Here is a 17394-nt window from a genome sequence, read left to right on the forward strand (position 1 = left end):
ATACCTTTATTTGGACACTTCAAAGCTTTCAACATGAAAAATAGAAGGGGGAGGGGAGGGTGGGTTTTTTAACAGTTACATTCAATTTTTGAGAACGAATTTGAAAGGTGAAAGTAAAGCCCCCTTGAGCTCTGTAGGACTTTACTTCTGTGTAAACATGTTCAGGATTTTGCTGTGAGTCAGCCAATAGTGTTGACTGGTAGCAGGATCAAGACAAGCAGGGCATTAGTCATTTATACATGACGTTTCATATCCTACCTTTCCTCCAAGGAGCTCAAAGTAGAAGAGAAGAAGAAGAGTTTGGATTTGATATCCCGCCTTTCACTCCCCTTCAGGAGTCTCAAAGCGGCTAACATTCTCCTTTCCCTTCCTCCCCCACAACAAACACTCTGTGAGGTGAGTGGGGCTGAGAGACTTCACAGAAGTGTGACTGGCCCAAGGTCACCCAGCAGCTGCATGTGGAGGAGCGGAGACACGAACCCGGTTTCCCAGATTACGTGACTACCGCTCTTAACCACTACACCACACTGGCTCTCAGTGGTGTCCCATGGTTCTGTTCCTCCCCATTTTTATCCTCACAACAACCCTGAGTTGGTGACTGGCCAAAGTCACCAAGAGAGTTTCATGGCTGGGTGGAGATTGGAACTCTGTTCTGCCAGGTCCTAGTCTGACGCTAACCACTACACCACACTGTCTCTCCAGTGTATTCCATTACATAACTTGGGATGGCCAAATGCATCTATTCCTTTCCGTTCCTCTGGGTTTCCATTTTTCTCCCATCTTGTTTGTCACATTTCTGCAGCATTATGCATTTTTTTAAAAATGATGAAAATTTGTAATCAGGATAGTATGCATTTCCTCTCGTACACAGTTTTGTCTACTACACATTTTACAAGCCATTTTGTACGATGTTTTTGTTTGTGTGTTGTTTTCATGAACATGTGCATTTTTATGCATGCTTCCTCTTACTAGATGCATTTTTGCTCACCCTTTTTGGCTGAGGAACTGCACCACAAAATTTGGAGAAGCGTGGGTTTCAAAGGACGGTGCTTTTTCTTCGATTCACATGTTATTTCAGGAAGTGCAAACGAGAGGGGTTCCTGTGAAAATCCAAACCAAATTTCTCACCATCCCTTTTCTGTGGGATACCCTACCATATGGAGCTCTGCTAAAGCAGCTTGGGGGGGAAATCCCAACGGGCCAACGCAGCTTGGTAAATACAGTGGTACCTCGGGTTAAGTACTTAATTCGTTCCGGAGGACTGTACTTAACCTGAAACTGTTCTTAAGCTGAAGCACCACTTTAGCTAATGGGGCCTCCTGCTGCTGCTGCACCGCCAGAGCCCAATTTCTGTTCTTGTCCTGAAGCAAAGTTCTTAACCTGAAGCACTATTTCTGGGTTAGCGGAGTCTGTAACCTGAAGCGTGTGTAACCTGAAGTACCACTGTAAACACAAGTGTGCACAGCCACCCTAATGAACAAGCTGAACTGGAAATTGTGTGAGATAGTTTTGCCTTTTCCATATATGAAGCAGCAAGGAAAAATGAAGTACATGTTGGGCTTCAGAGAGGAATCAGCAGAGGTGTCTGATGTCAGCACTGCCCACATAGAAAGTTAATTTTAGAGCAGGCTAACAAGTGGCTACAAGTTTTCTTGACTTCAGCCGCAGAGGAAAGTGTCCCCCGTCTGAAAGATGTGAAGGGAGAGAGGAAAGGGGGCAGATCCTGTCACTGCTGAGGTCATGGCACATGCACTTGGTTGCCTGTTGAAAAGGAGGAGCCAGCTGCAGGCCCCTGACTTCAGAAGCAAAGAGGAAGTTTCTTCGGTAGCAACTTGGGGGCTGCCGTTGAAGCAGGCACCATCTCAACATGTCCCTCGTCTCGGCACTCTTTGAGCTGGCTTTGCTGCTGCAGCTGCTACAAGGTAGGTCACAACAGTTATTTATTATTATCATTTACTGCATTTGTATCCCACTTTTCCTCTGGGCAGCTCCAAGTGATGTGCATAGTTCTCCCCATTTTATCCTCACATGAACACTGTGAGGTAGGCTGAGAGCGAGAGGCTGGCCTACGGTCATCCAGTGAGCTTCATGGCTGAGGAGGGATTCAACCCTGGTCTCCCAAGTCCTAGTCCAGTGCTCTAACCACTACACCACCGCTGGTTCTCTGAGCTCATTTGGGTGATGTTCAAACTTGCCAAGTTCAGGGAGAGCCATCCCTGCACTGGGACACCCAGAAGATTCTGGGAAATGGTCTAGGGTGACACACTTCAACTTTTTCAGACCTATACACACCTTTAAAAAAGATAAAGGGACCCCTGACCATTAGGTCCAGTCGTGGCTGACTCTGGACTTTATTGGCTGAGGGAGCCGGCGTACAGCTTCCAGGTCATGTGGCCAGCATGACTAAGCCGCTTCTGGCGAACCAGAGCAGCACACAGAAACGCCATTTACCTTCCCGCCAGAGCGGTACCTATTTATCTACTTCACTTAGATGTGCTTTCGAACTGCTAGGTTGGCAGGAGCAGGGACTGAGCAACGGGAGCTCACCCCGTTGCGGGGATTCAAACCGCCAACCTTCTGATCGACAAGTCCTGGGCTCTGTGGTTTAACCCACAGCACCACCCGTGTCCCTATACCCACCTTTACCCAAAGACAATTTGAGCAGCAGAGTCTGGTGCATCAGGGCAAATGGTGCACTGCCCCACCAATCTCAAATTATTATTTTTATTAATTTTCCAAATGATTACAAATGAAACCGAATTACTTCAATTCAATACAATTTCTTCAAATCAGGTTTCCCGCTCCTGTTGCAAACAATGATCATTTCCTCCCATAACTGCATAATTTCTTATTTAGTGTCCACTTGTTGTCCTTCACTTGCCGTTAAACCGTTCTTCCAGCTGACTGTTTTTTTCATCCTTACAAACAGCGCCTCTGTTACATCTTCTAAATACAAAATCCATTTCACATGTGTAGTCTCACTACCCCACCAATCTCAGCCTGGCCTCAGCTGCCTGTAGTGGCATAGCGTGGGTTGCTGGTACCCAGGGCGGGCAAGCCGTTGATGCCACTGGAGCACGCCCGCCCTCATCGGAGCCAAACAGGATTGCACTGCACCACCTGCCCACCCGCACAGGGAGGAGCCCAGTCAGCCGACATGGCCCTTACCAGGCATATCCCACTGATACCTGCGGAGGAGAGCACCAGGCAAGGCCATGCTGGGATAGCCCCTCGCTTGCCTCCCTCACTGTGGGCCTGGACTGCTCATTAGAAGCCATCTCTACCATGCCCATAATAGCCTTGCTTTATCCTCCTATTAAGGACACGGATGGCGCTGTGGGTTAAACCACAGAGCCTAGGACTTGCCGATTAGAAGGTTGGCAGTTCGAATCCCCGTGACGGGGTGAGCTCCCACTGCTCAGTCCCTGCTCCTGCCAACCTAGCAATTCGAAAGCATGTCAAAGTGCAAGTAGATAAATACTTCTCTGGTGGGAAGGTAAATGGCATTTCTGTGTGCTGCTCTGGTTCGCCAGAAGCGGCTTTGTCATTCTGGCCACATGACCCGGAAGCTGTACTCCGGCTCCCTCGGCCAATAAAGCGAGATGAGCGCCGCAACCCCAGAGTCGGTCACGACTGGACCTAATGGTCAGGGGTCCCTTTACCTTTTTATCCTCCTATTAGCTTGTACTGGGAAACACTAGATCCCCAGGCAGGAAAGCTTGGCAAGCCACACTCCTTTCAGGAACTGGGGTGGGAAGGCATTGTCTTTCCAGTAGGTCTGGTATGGCTGGATGTATGAGGACAGGATCCAGGCATCACCAAAAGGCTTCTAATTGGGGAGCCGAACCGACAACAGCCACCTCTTATTCTCCCAAGCCTATGCAGAACCTAGCTCTGTTTGGGGTGGGGAATGGGCTGCGAAGCAGCTCTGGGTGTTTCTGTTGTTGTTGTTGTTTAGTCGTTTAGTCGTGTCCGACTCTTCGTGACCCCATGGACCAGAGCACGCCAGGCACTCCTGTCTTCCACTGCCTCCCGCAGTTTGGTCAAACTCATGTTGGTAGCTTCGAGAACACTGTCCAACCATCTTGCCTTCTGTCATCCCCTTCTCCTTGTGCCCTCAATCTTTCCCAACATCAGGGTCTTTCCAGGGAGTCTTCTCTTCTCATGAGGTGGCCAAAGTATTGGAGCCTCAGCTTCACGATCTGTCCTTCCAGTGAGCACTCAGGGCTGATTTCCTTCAGAATGGATAGGTTTGATCTTCTTGCAGTCCATGGGATTCTCAAGAGTCTCCTCCAGCACCATAATTCAAAAGCATCAATTCTTCGGCAATCAGCCTTCTTTATGGTCCAGCTCTCACTTCCATACATCACTACTGGGAAAACCATAGCTTTAACTATACGAACCTTTGTTGGCAAGGTGATGTCTCTGCTTTTTACGATGCTGTCTAGGTTTGTCATTTTTCTGGGTGTTTCTACAAAGACAAAAACATGACTACATGGGTGTTAACTGGAACTTATAGATAAGCTTTGTGAGGGGCGGTCAGCTTTAGGTGAGTCCTGTTGAAGATGGTGTGCTGCATTTAGCCTGTGTTTAATGATGTTGCGTACAAGGCTGAGGTCAGCTGGGTGCCATTCAAGTGGGTTTAGCATGCATTCCCTGCACTCTGGACTGAGAATGTGCAACCACCTCTCATCATAGCAACCACCATCTAGACCAGAAGTCCTCAATTTTTCAGTTCCAGGATCTGCCTTGAACCCAAACAAACCTTGGGAGCCCCACTTCTCAAGTTTTTTTACCATGCATTGGTATGGTAGTACTGCTGCGATCCACTGTAGATCAAGCTACGACCGAGCTGCAGGTTCCTTCAGACCCACCAGCTGAAGACTGATGGTGCCCTGATGGTCTAGGCCATATACACGGCACTTAAGGTTGCCTGTCGTAACCCTGGATTTTCTAATGCCTCACATGGGAAAGTTTTGGGGTTTTTTGCACAAATGAATCTGGGCTGTGCGCACTCACACATAAACTTCCTTTCTCTTTTAGTTTCAAGCTTTTGAACGCATATGTTTTTGCCTCCACTGATGCTGGTGGCAGGAAGCAGTGAAGTTATAGAAAGGTCCCATAGAAAACCACAAGCACAGCTTTCTCCGCCTTGATACAGTGAAGTTTGCAATGTTTTTCTTTAAAGTCAGAGCTTCAGAAGGTTCTCATGTACCCTAACAATTTCATCATATGAGCGGCAATCCTTATGCATCCAAAACAGTCCCTTCCTCACAAAGCGGGGGAGGTATCAGCAGGCTTGGGGAAAACACCAAGGTTTGCAGAAGCACAAGCAATCTTTAGAGAAAGAAAAAAACATAATAATGGTAAGAAATCCCTCCACACACACACACACACACACACACAACAGCGAGGAATTGAGCAAGGTTTGTGGTCTGCTCTGCTCATGGGACACTAGCTAATGGTTTGAGCTGCTAAGTTTCATGCTAAGTTTCTGCTGTGTGGTTTGTTTGTTTGTTTGTTTGTTTATTGTCTTAAGGGCTTGCATTTTAATTGTATTTTGCATTTTCCTGTCTATGAAAATTGCCTGGAGGTGGCACATAAATGCAGTGAATGCCTGGGGTAGGGAGAGGACAGGAGGAGTATCCTCTGGAAGGAGCATAGAAGGTTAGAACTCTGAACAGGAACATCAATGCTGCAACATTTTGTTGCAGTCCTACTTGTTTCTCTGTCAGAAATCATATCCCTCAAGGCAGCCTCCTTTAGTAGTTACCACAACCGTGTGAGATAAATCAGGCTGAGAATCAGACTTAACCCAGACAGTGCAGAACTGATGCTCGTTGGTTGCGTTGGTAAGGAGACAGCCTGGCTAATTTAGTGCAAATAAAGCATGCTCCTTTATCTAACCCAACCTAAGTTGTGTACCTTTGTCACAGAGGGATTGAAATGGTGAATTGCAACATAGGGCTCACCACTCATTTCGGGGTTTTTTGTTTTCTAGCTGCAACTCATTGTTCTGTGGCAAATAAACAGGCTCTCTCCCCTTACTGCACTGTAATTGTGGTGGTGGTTCTTGAGTGTGTGTTTTTTCTTTTCATTGCACTTAACCTCAGAGTCCCCCCTGAGCACGATCATTTGGCCCAGTTTGGCTATAATGCTGGTGGCACTCACCACCTGAGTTCGCCATTGTGCTGTGTGCACAGATGTGGAAAATAAACACATGTTTAAAGGTGTGTGACTGAAGTGAAATATCAGCTCTTTAAAACAGGAGAGGGCTGTTCTATCTTGTTCCAAGGTGAGCTTTCGGCTCGGAGCAACCCTTCACGAATCCATTTTCTTTAGCAGGGTCTTTTCAAGAAGCTCCCATTGAAAACGTAACTGTAGTGGAGGGGGAAAATCTGGATCTACGCTGCGCTGTTGCTGGGGACATCGGATCTGCCGTGGAGTGGAAGAACCCACGTGGGTTTGTGATTTTCTTCAGGAACACCCAGCGAGGTAGGTGCTGGGGGAAGGCAGGGACCCCATAACATTTCCACTGGAAAGAGGAAACAAGTAAGATTTCCCACAGAACAGCGATATGAGTCACACACACCAACACAACTCAGTTTTGACAGGTTCACTCACAGCCACACTCCTGCAGGAAGTCAATGCAATGAAGGCCCCCTTTGCAGTGGTTAGGATGTGTGAATACAGCAATTCCTTCCAACGGGTTTATTATGCCGCCCCTACATTTGAAAAAGGAACGGAAAGAAAGCCCACCACTCTTTCCAACAATCGGTTCGTTCAGGTGGGCTCTAACATGTGCCACAAGTGTGGGGCAGTGGTTAGAGCGCTGAACTAGGACCTGGGAGACCAGGGTTCAGATTCCCACTTGGCCATGAAGCTCACCTTGGGCCAGTCACTGCCTCCTGGCTTAGCCTACCTTAGAGGGTTGTTTTGAGGATTAAATGAGGAGAGGGAGAACCATGTCTACCACCTTGAGCACCTTGGAGAAAAAAGGTGGGCTGTATGGTAAATGCAATCAATCAATCAATCAATCAATCAATCAATCAATAGGTAGGTATTTAAAGATGCCACTTTACAGGAGTGTTTTGCCTATACTTTTGATTCTTGGGGCACAGGGTTTCCTGGATTAAAAGTGGAGGCATGCTTCCTTCTGCCCCCTTATCCCTGCAACACAGACCACTACTCCCCTTCATAATGCACTGCAACCTAATGCACTGCTATGCAATCTTTTACTGACTTGCCCCCATTGTTTATCTCTCTTGCAGGCATAAGAGATCCAAGGTATACACTTGTCCATCATTCAGCAGCTGACTTCTCTGTCCGTCTCTCCAACGTCACAGTGCGCGATGAAGGAGTCTATACATGCCTCCACTACATGGTGCCAACCGGAAGGAAGCAGGTGAACGTCAATGTCTTAGGTGAGCCTCCAGGCTTTCAGTGGATGACGCAGTGATGGGAAGGGTGATTTCAGAGTGGAACCTCCAACAGCTGCTGAGCAGGAGCCACGAACTCCTTGTCTATCCTGGGATCAAAGATAGGAGCTGAAAACCAGAGGCTGCATTTGCACTTCCAAAGATGCCAGAGTTGCTGGCTGATCCCAGTTCATTTTGCATGAACAGGATTTCATTTATTTGACAAAAAATGTATGCCACTTGATTGTAGTGAAACCAGTTTACAAGGAATATTGATATTATCCATTAAAAAGCAACTGAAAACATCGAAAGCTACTTGAAATTAACAGTAAGAGATAAAGAAAGGTTAAAACAGCCAAATTAAAAGTAATAGCAAAAAGTTTAAAATGTATTTGTTTCTTTGTTTAAATGTTTATACAGCTCACAGTCATAAGAAATGCAACAAGGCAGTGTGGCAGCACATGCAAGTTGCAACGGTATGAAAAGCATCAAGAAAACATCAGTATAAAAACCCATAAATTTGGCTTGGTTGAAAGAAAATTCGCACTTCAAAGGCCTGTCTAAATAACATAGTTTTCAGAAAACCTCTAAGCAGTGCTATTTTTCTAGAAAAAGAGGTGTCAGAACACCTCCCTAGTTCTCTTACAATGGCAATTAAGAAACCAACCAGGAAGCTGAAATTAAGCTTGACTTTCTGTTGCTGGGGATAATGGTTTGTTGCAGCCTCATAATCAGGATTGCCAGCCAGTCAGAAACCATGGCTTGTTGTTGACTTGTGATCCTTGGCTTGTTCACTAGGTGAACATCTCTTATCTGCAGATGTTGAAAAATTTGGAGTGAACCCTTCATTCTTTGTCGTAATGAAGTTGCGGTGGGGAGACTGTCACCTCCAAATCTGATTCTGTCTTCTTACAGCTGCTCCTTCCAGACCTCTGCTGGAAGCAACAAGGGTCAGAGTTCACAATCAAGAGGAAAAGATGGTGTTAAGATGCTCCACCTGGGGTGCTAAACCCTCTCCTCAAATTACGTGGTTGCTGGACAATGGGATGGAACTCTTTGGTATGAACTTGCTTTCTACTTGCTTTCTTTGTGCAGTGTATTTTGTCTTTTAAAAGCCATTCTAGAACCATTGGTCAGGAATGATGGGTTGGCCCTTGTCTCACTGAAGCAAATTTGCATGCGCAATAACCAAATTTTATTCCATAAAATCACCTTTTAATAACTGCGTTCAGATACACTAATCATAGAATTGTAGATTTCGATTGGACCACGAGGGTCATCTAATCCAACCCCCTGCAATGCAGGAATCTTTTCCCCCTTTCTCTTCCAAATACATTTTTAAAGACTTTCCTCCCAGGTCTTCATAATTTTTTTAGAAGCAAATGCTGGTAGAGTTTGTGTTGAAATTAACACTCCAGATCAAGGATAAGGATCCTCTGGATTTGGAGCCAAATGTGGTTGTGTAGGCATCTGTGTCTGGCCCTCAGCACTCTCCCTCAGGCCATGTACTGTCCCCTGGGCACAATTCACACCACCCCTCTCTTGAGTGAATCATAGAATCATGGAATTGTAGAGTTGGAAGGGACCTCAAGGATCACCTTGCCCGCCCACCCCCTGCAATGCAGAAATCTCAGCTAAAGCATCCATGACTGTTGGTCATCCAACCTCTGCTTAGAAACCTCCAAGGAAGGAGAGTCCACAACCTTCTGAGGGAGAACATTCCACTGTCAAACAGTTCTTCCTGTTTTTTCTGATGCTTCTGCCTGGATGGAATATGTCCTTGAACTCTGGATAATGCCACCTTTTGCACAGCCAGAATGTAGCCTACTGTGTACCAAGTGGTTTCCCCACTTTTGGCACTGCCCCTACACACTACTGTGATGCTGCCCCTGAAGGGATACCCACAAGGGAGTGTGACCCTTGGGCTAAAAAATGTTCCCCGTCCCTGTTCTAGATACTATGCCTGAGACAGGTTTAGAATTTCAAATGTCCCATTCATTCTGAATAGATCAATACAGGAAGGCACTATAAGAGATTTTGTGGCGGTCCAATCAGGACCAGAGACTCTCAGAGTGACTGGCTTGCCTGTCTGCCTGTTACAGAGAAAATGGCCAATTGAAAGGGCTTTCTGGCAGTGATTGGTTTCGTTAAGGTGATTCTCAGAAAGGGCAACACAGGAAGAACCCAGCAAAGGAGGGATAAAATTATAAAGGAGTCCGAATAAAGCAAGCTTGGAGACAGGAAATTTCTGAGAGAAGAAGGAAGGGGAGAAAAGGCAACAGGAAGGAGTTGGAGGGAGAAAGGAAAACAGAATTGGCAGGTCTCTAGCTGTCAACTAAAGTTCCAAAAGTTTTAATTGCTTGCCATTCCTTTTCTTAAAACCATCCATAGGAATTATTTCCTTCCTTGTATTCCCAAATGCATTTTAGGTGATACTAAACACCAGCTGGAAGAGAAGAAATGGAATTCAACTAGCACCCTCAAAGTCCACACCTACACCCAGAAGTCTGGCGTTACTTGTGTTATTCGTCACAGAGCTCTCCGAGGAGGAAATTTAACAGCAAATTTACACCTTGGGCACAATGGTAAGTGCCAAATGTGCACAGTGTGGCTGAGGTGGTTCTGTGCCATCAGCATTCAAGACAGAGCAATACCAAGAGGAGAGAAGGCACGAATTCTGTCTTCTTCACATCAAAATACATTCAATGGCAAATCAATAGCACAGATTGTGGCAGTCTGCTTTAAAAAGGAGGGACTGCCATATTATGGCAGCAAGTTAGCTCAGTTGGTTAGAGCAGGGTGCTGATAATGCCCAACTTGCAGGTTCAATCCCCATACGGGACAGCTGCATATTCCTGCTATTGGACTAGCTCAGTGCTCAGGATGCCTTCCAATTCTACAGTTCTATTAATCTAGATTAGTAAAACCAGGGCAGAATTTTGCCAGGCCCCATGCTAACCTCGTTGCTTACTAAGAACAGAAGGACATAAGAGCGTAATAATAGCTCAGCTGAATCTCAAACCAAAGGCCCAACTTTTCCAGCATTCTATTTCTTTCTGTAGCCAACCAGAAACCTCCAGGATACCTCAAGGAAGTTGTGAAGAAAATAGCCCTTCTTCCATTTTTTGCTTCCTAGCCTAGGTGCATGGAGGTAGACCGCCAGTGAAACTGGAGTCTCCATTTAGCTGTTGTGCATAATAGCTAGCAAAGGTTCTGCTAACCCTCTTTTAAAGCCACCAAAAATAATTGCCCTTGCCATTTCTTGTGAAAGTGAGTTCTATAAATGACCCTGAGTTCAAATATTATGTGAGAGCAGAAGAGGGGTGGCCTTGTTCTGTGTCCTTCGCCATTGGGGGTACAGTTGATGCTCCAATGCCTTGCATCAGGGATGCGAAAACTGCATCCCTCCAGACTTTGTTGGACTGCAGCTCCCATCATGACTTCTAATCCTCAACCATGCTGGCAGAGGCTGGTGGCAGTTGGGAATCCGACAATATATGCACCACAACCATACATGGAGGAAATGAGGAAAATTCTGAACAAATATGTTTCTGTGTTTCAGAGCCTACCACAGACTTCACCCCAACAACACTTGCAGTTAGTACGATAACTCCAGAAAACCTTCCCCATTATAAAGGTAAAATAGTCCACCACCATTTTGCAGGGTGTGATGTACTCACTACATTCTCCTCATCCAATGCTATCTGACACTTCCTGCCTTTCTCCCCAAATCCAATACAGTGGTACCTCGGTTTTCGAGCATCTTGGAAGCCAAATGTTTCAGTTTTCGAACGCTGAAAACCCAGAAGTAAACGCTTCTATTTTCAAACGAGCCTCAGAAGTTGAACGGCTTCCGCTGAATGTTTTTCAATTTTCTCAATTGAACTTGCAGCCAGCCCTTTGCACCTCAGTTTTCAAACATTTCAGAAGTCAAACGGTCTTCCGGAACAGATTACATTCGAGAACTGAAGTACCACTGTACATGGACAATCCGATCTGTTCAGTCTGCAATGAGCTGTTTTATTTTGAGAGCTTGGTTTTTAAACTTTGCTTTTTATACTTCTGCAAATATCAGGGTTCTCCAGAGCATGTTGATACAGCCAACTCCTCCATTTTAGTCCTAATCCCATAGGTGCTCACTACTTGTGTTCATTATTAGAGGGAGCTGGTGGCTTTCAAAGGGCATCGGGCAACTTGAAGGGGATAGGTCTGTCAATGGCTGCATTAGCCAATGGGAAACAAAAGGAGGAGGGGGAGGCCATTGCTTCTTCAAGCTTTGCCTGTGGTCCTCATGGAGGGTCCAGTGCGTCACTGTGCAAAAGAGGATGCTGGCTTAGGTAGAACTTCTGATCTGATCTGTCAGGGCTTTTCTGACATTGATCCTGCACAGTGGAGGCTGGTCTATTAGGGTGCCCCACCAACTTCAGTCTGCCCCCAACTACTACTTGCAACCAGTCAATCAATCAATCAATCAATCAATCAATCAATCATCCCCTGGGTAAGCTTTCCCAGAAGATGTTTAGCACATAGCTTCCCCGCTATGGAGACGAGGCTTATTGGTCTATAGTTGGATGGTAATGTGCGCTCTCCCTTTTTTGTATATTGGAACAATTGCACCTGTCCATGCCTCTGGCATAAAAAGTCCAGTCCTATCTACCCTTGTGAATAGGCTGGCCAGCAAGGGAGCCCACCAGTCAGGGTCTAGTTTAAGAACATTGGGACCCATGCCATCTGGGCCAGTGGCTTTCCCTTGCTGGCCTATTAACATTTTTATTTCATCTGATGAAACTGGGGGCCACTTGGGGGGCATTGATTTGCATAGAATGATAACAAGCTGTCCCACTGGAATGATCCTCATTGCAAGACACTTGAAAAGTAGTGGTACCAATCATTAGGCGAAACAGGTGGAGAGGATAAGTCATTAGTGTTAAATGCCCCAGAATATAAGGGCCAGAATCTCCTTTCATCGTTTGAGGTTATGGCATACGTAATGGAATTGTTCCCATTGTTTGTTGGTATGTTCAGATCTCCGTCTTTTTAAAAAATAAGGTGCTGCAGTAAGTTTTGGGACCTGAAATATTCTGGGGGTAGGGCGGTGGCTTCGTCCTTACGGTGTGGGTGGAAGATATTCCGGATGTGTGCTTTGAGATCTCTGCATTCCTTATGAAACCAGGTTGCAGCAAAGGGCTCCCTGGGTCGTTTTCGCACTGTGAATTGTTGTTTTGAAAACTCATTCAGAGATGTTATTAGGGCTTCAAATGATTCAACCAGTCTAGAGGGTGGCACTGGACGTCCACTTCCTCCTCCTTAGGATTCACCCACTCTTCTGCTTGTCCCAAGTCTAGAAAGCACAGGTCTGAGTGGTTTTTCCCTTGCCTCCCTCCTTTCATAGGAAAAGCCCCACACCTTAGTGCTAAATCAGAGAAAACCTGAATTGCTGTTTGCTCCGACTGAGCACTAAAGAGCGCTGTTCCCTGAGGGGAAGCAGTGGGACGAGAGGCAGTGTGGAGAAGCCCTTAGTCTCACTACTGACCATATAAAACTCAGTAAGGAGGAGGTTTGGGACAAAGCTAGAATGGGTTTGCTGTGACCGTCATTAGCTCTGGCTCCCCCTACTGTCAGCCTCCCAGCCTGCTGCCCAACCAGTCCCAATGGGCACCAGCCCCCCGTGGTCCTGGGGTAAGAAAAGGAGGAGGAAGACTTTTTAAAAATTCTTTTTTATTATTTCAACAGGGCCAGGCGAAGCATTAAATATTACAGAAGGAAGCCCTGGAACACAAACACCACACACAAGTGCTGCAGCAGCAACTCTGAATTCTAATGCTACCAACGGTATGATGAAGCAGTTTAACAATTATTTCCTGACGTTAAAAAATGAAGTTGATTTCCGATGACAACCCAACCCCATGCAGCTTACTTCATCTCCTGGAATATCAGTATTGCAGCATTTCACATTCGGGTCACCAAAAGAAATGACTCTTTTGCTTGATGCAGAACATTGGGTAGTTCATTGCTTTTAGATGTGGTGATAGTTACCAGTCTAGACGTCTTGAAAAGTGGATTAGGCAAATTCATGGAGGCTGAAGCTATTGGTGCCTATTTGTTCAGATGGTTAAATAGAACCTCCCAGTTCAGAGGCAGTATACCAGCACAAAGCAACAGCAGGAGAGGGCCTTTGCCTTTATGACCTGCTTGTGGGCATGAGGCTCTTAATCTCAGGGTTGTGGGTTTGAGCCCCATGTTAGGCAAAAGTTTCCTGCATTGCAGGGGGGTGGAGTAGGTGACTCTCGTGGTCCCTTCCAAGTCTACAATTCTATTATTTCCAGAGGCATCCAGTGGTCATCATGGTAGCCGGATGCTGACCTAGATGGAGCATTGGTCTGAGGCTGAGCTAGTAGGATTCTTTATGAGTTCTTAAATTTTTGCTTGGGAATTAAAGGAACAACACTTCTCTTTTCATTTTCTTCAGGCTCAGAAAAAATATTAAATGCGACAGAAGAAAACCTTAGTATACCAACTCTGTCTCCAACTGGAGGAGCAACCATCCTGAATTCTTATGCCACTAAAGGTATGCTGAAATAATATTAAAATAATCGTTTCCAAATGGAAAAATGGAATTAACTTCTGCTGCTAATCCTTAAATATACAGGTTATTTCAACCTATTCACTGTAATGTCAGCATTGCTATATTCACTCCTCTCAGGATGTGAAAGGAATAAACCTTCTTTTTTTTCAATTCAGCAGGATCAGATAAAATATCCAATGTGACAGAAGGAAATTCTAGTACACAAACACCGTATCCAGGTTCTGACACAGCAACTCTGAATTCTCAGAGCACAATTGGTAAGTTAGTGAAATGTTAACATCCTGATGTACAGGTAGCCAGTGTGGTGCCCTACATATGTTTTGGACTCGGGTTCTCATCACCCAATCCAGCTTGGCCAGTGGTCAGGAATTATGGGAGTTGTAGTCCAACATCTGGAATGAATGCTCAATAAAAACATCTAAACTTTTTGGAAACACTCAATAGACGGGTCATCTGCAAGTGACCAAAAACTCATTCTACCAGCTGAAGAGAAACTTTGCAACCAACCCAATGCACTGTTGTTAACTCGTTTACTGGTGGGGATCCATCAGACATTGCCCCTAAAGGAACCATGGCTGTTACAGAAATATGATGTATCCGCAACACTCAGAGGACAATGTACCAAAAGCATGAAAACTCACATTTTTGTTTTTGTTTGTTTTGTTTTGTTTTGTTAACAGGAACAAATCTTACACACGAAGGAATCGTGAAACGAGCGAGTCTTTTGCTTCCCATCCTTGTGACGGTGTTACTTTCTGCTCTCTTCATCATTGTCCTGCTTTTTGTGGTGAAACTGTGGAAGGCACACAGAGAATGGAAGAAAGGTTAGAGAGGACAGACAAATGAAGGGTGTGCATTCTGGATGCTTTGACAACCCCTCCCCTCCCAAAAGCAGTGCAGGGGGTAGGACTGTCATTATGCACACTTAAGGTAAAAGTAAAGGGACCCCTAACTATTAGGTCCAGTCGCAGATGACTCTAGGATTGCGGTGCTCATCTCGCTTTATTAGCCGAGGGAGCCGGCGTACAGCAAGACTAAGCTGCTTCTGGCGAAACCAGAGCAGCACACGGAAACACCGTTTTCCTTCCCGCCGCAACGGTACCTATTTATCAACTTGCACTTCATGCTTTCAAACTGCTAGGTTGGCAGGAGCAGGGACTGAGCAACGGGAGCTCACCCCGTCACGGGGATTCGAACCGCTGACCTTCTGATCGGCAAGCCCTAGGCCCTGTGGTTTAACCCACAGCACCACCCGCGTCCCTTTATGCACACTTACCTGGGAGTAAATCCCAATGAATTCAGTGGGGCTTCAGATTGCAATTGACCCCTGCCTCTTTGTGAAGAAATGTCATACACACACACACACACACACACACACACACACACACACACACACAGAGCTGCTGGTGCTGCTGCTCATTGTTTTCCTTTCCAATGTCACCTATGCAGAAACTGAAGTTTCGGATCAGACGCTTGAAAGTAACAAATCTCGGCCAAATGAGGACAACCATGGGCAGGAGAAGAATAGAAATGGTATGCATGGAAATTTTTGTGTTTGTGTGGATGGGGGCAGAGGGAATGATTTGAATTAAGAAATGCAACCAAGGTAATAGCTGATGGATCAACTAGGGATTAAAGTCTAATTGTATTTTTGTTCTCGGTTTATACAACTGTTCCAAAGCAATGGATCTGGATTTCATCCATGAAAACAAAGTTGTACCACAAACCCCACAATTCAAGGCCTATGTCCAGAAAGGACACAAAGAAAGTGTCTACAAAAAGGGGTTACAATTTAAAAGGGAGATGGAATAAATGATACAATGAAATAAATTCCAATACAGTCACACCTTGCATCAGTACAGCCATCAGTAAAATCAACAAAAGTTTAAAAGAATAAAAAAGAGGGGAGGGTTCATCTGAAGGCAGCAAAAGAGAGGGGACGAAATGGAATTCTCAAGGGAGGGAATCTTCCTGAAGTTAAAAGGTCCTTGGCACCTGACAACCCATGTGACAAGGTCAGTGTAGTGGTCACAGTGTTGGACTGGGACTTGGGAGACCAGGGTTTGAATCCCCAACACAGCCATGAAACTGACTAGGTGACTTTGGGCTAGTCTAACCTACCTTACAGGGCTGTTGTTGCAAGGATTAAATGAGGATGGAGAGAACCTTGTCCACCACCTTGAGCTGCTCAGAGAAAAAGGTGGGATGTAACTGCAAGAAATAATAATAAATACAATTTTAGGTCCCAGATTGCTTCGAAATACATGAATAGGTTCTGATTTCAGTAATGGCTGACAGAGATAACTTCATGTCATATTACACAGCAAAATCAGCACTCTGTATGATGGGCAAGAGCAATATATATTTGTTTTATTTTTTATCCAGTTATCCCTTGGAAGATCAGTAAGAAATATGTAATTGGAGGATCGTGCACGAGGACAATGAAGAATTCAGAGGGGAGTCAAGATTCATCAGTCTTTGAAAAACATTTGCCTTCTGTTAAGGAAACTGACCTGTGAGCATCACTCCCTACTGATAATATTGGACTATGTACAATGGCGCAGGACGGCATTCACTTTATTTAGCCTGTGGCTAAATATTCACCTTTCTGTGAAAAACACTTCAGAACCAACATTTTCAACAGGATTTCAAACCAGCGGAAACAACTGGTTCATAAACGTGGGGTTCAAGCTGGGCTAATTGTGTTGTAAATAAAGACAACCATACTGCAAAAGGTGTTGAGAATCTGCAACTTGTATATGTTATGATTGAGCTAGCATCTTAATAAATACAATACTTAGCACTTTGGAGCATACAAAGCAGTTCACACATTTCCCCAGTAAACCCTCCCAACAATGCAGTACAGGTCAGAATAATTATCCCCATATTGCAGATGGGAAGACTGAAACTACCTAGAGAGTTGACCTGAAGTGACTTATCTGGTGTCTGACTGTGGTTTGAACTTGTTGGAAGCCCTGGGTGACCTTGGGCCAGTCACTCCCCCTCCGAGCCCAATGGGTTGTGGTGGGAACACAGCCCACTACAAAAGCTGTTCATTGCCTTTGGGGCCAGCACTAGGCAGAATGAGGTGGGTGACAAAGGTAGCTGACATTGGGTGTCATGAAAGGGCAAAAACTGCTAAGCTATTTAATGTATTGCTATTTTCTTTTTAACCCCATCGAGAGGCACTTGCAGGGTTTTCTGTTCTCAGGTGCTAAAATAATCTGGGTGGGAGCACCCCTTGACTTGGAAAAGGAGCACTGCCTCAGACAGCAAAATATATTGGACTAGCCCAGTTTGCCCTGCACCACGCGGGCTTTAAACGAGGCTTTTCCCTATTGTGAGAGAGGAAAGGGAACTGCTCCTGCCATTTCCATTTCTGTCAAGACA

At 45.5% G+C, this 17394-nt stretch overlaps 1 protein-coding gene across 3 annotated transcripts; it reads left to right on the forward strand.

Moving 5' to 3' along the window:
• Window positions 1-1521: 1521 nt before the first annotated feature.
• Window positions 1522-16738, forward strand: CRTAM (cytotoxic and regulatory T cell molecule). Of its 3 annotated transcripts, none has more exons than XM_081172639.1 (12): window positions 1522-1922; window positions 6343-6495; window positions 7272-7424; window positions 8334-8477; window positions 9848-10003; window positions 10981-11055; window positions 13152-13250; window positions 13888-13986; window positions 14163-14261; window positions 14685-14828; window positions 15454-15537; window positions 16390-16738. In XM_081172639.1, exons 1-12 carry the CDS (start codon window positions 1868-1870, stop codon window positions 16521-16523), a joined length of 1395 nt encoding a protein of 464 aa, XP_081028765.1. In that variant the 5' UTR covers window positions 1522-1867; the 3' UTR covers window positions 16524-16738. The 3 variants fall into 3 exon arrangements, with proteins under 3 accessions (XP_081028765.1, XP_081028763.1, XP_081028764.1); XM_081172637.1 differs by having other exon boundaries at window positions 1524-1922; window positions 14160-14261; XM_081172638.1 differs by having other exon boundaries at window positions 1525-1922; window positions 6346-6495; window positions 14160-14261.
• Window positions 16739-17394: the final 656 nt, after the last annotated feature.

This window comes from Podarcis bocagei, assembly GCF_964188305.1.
Source record: "Podarcis bocagei genome assembly, chromosome: 15".
Lineage (NCBI taxonomy): Eukaryota > Metazoa > Chordata > Lepidosauria > Squamata > Lacertidae > Podarcis > Podarcis bocagei.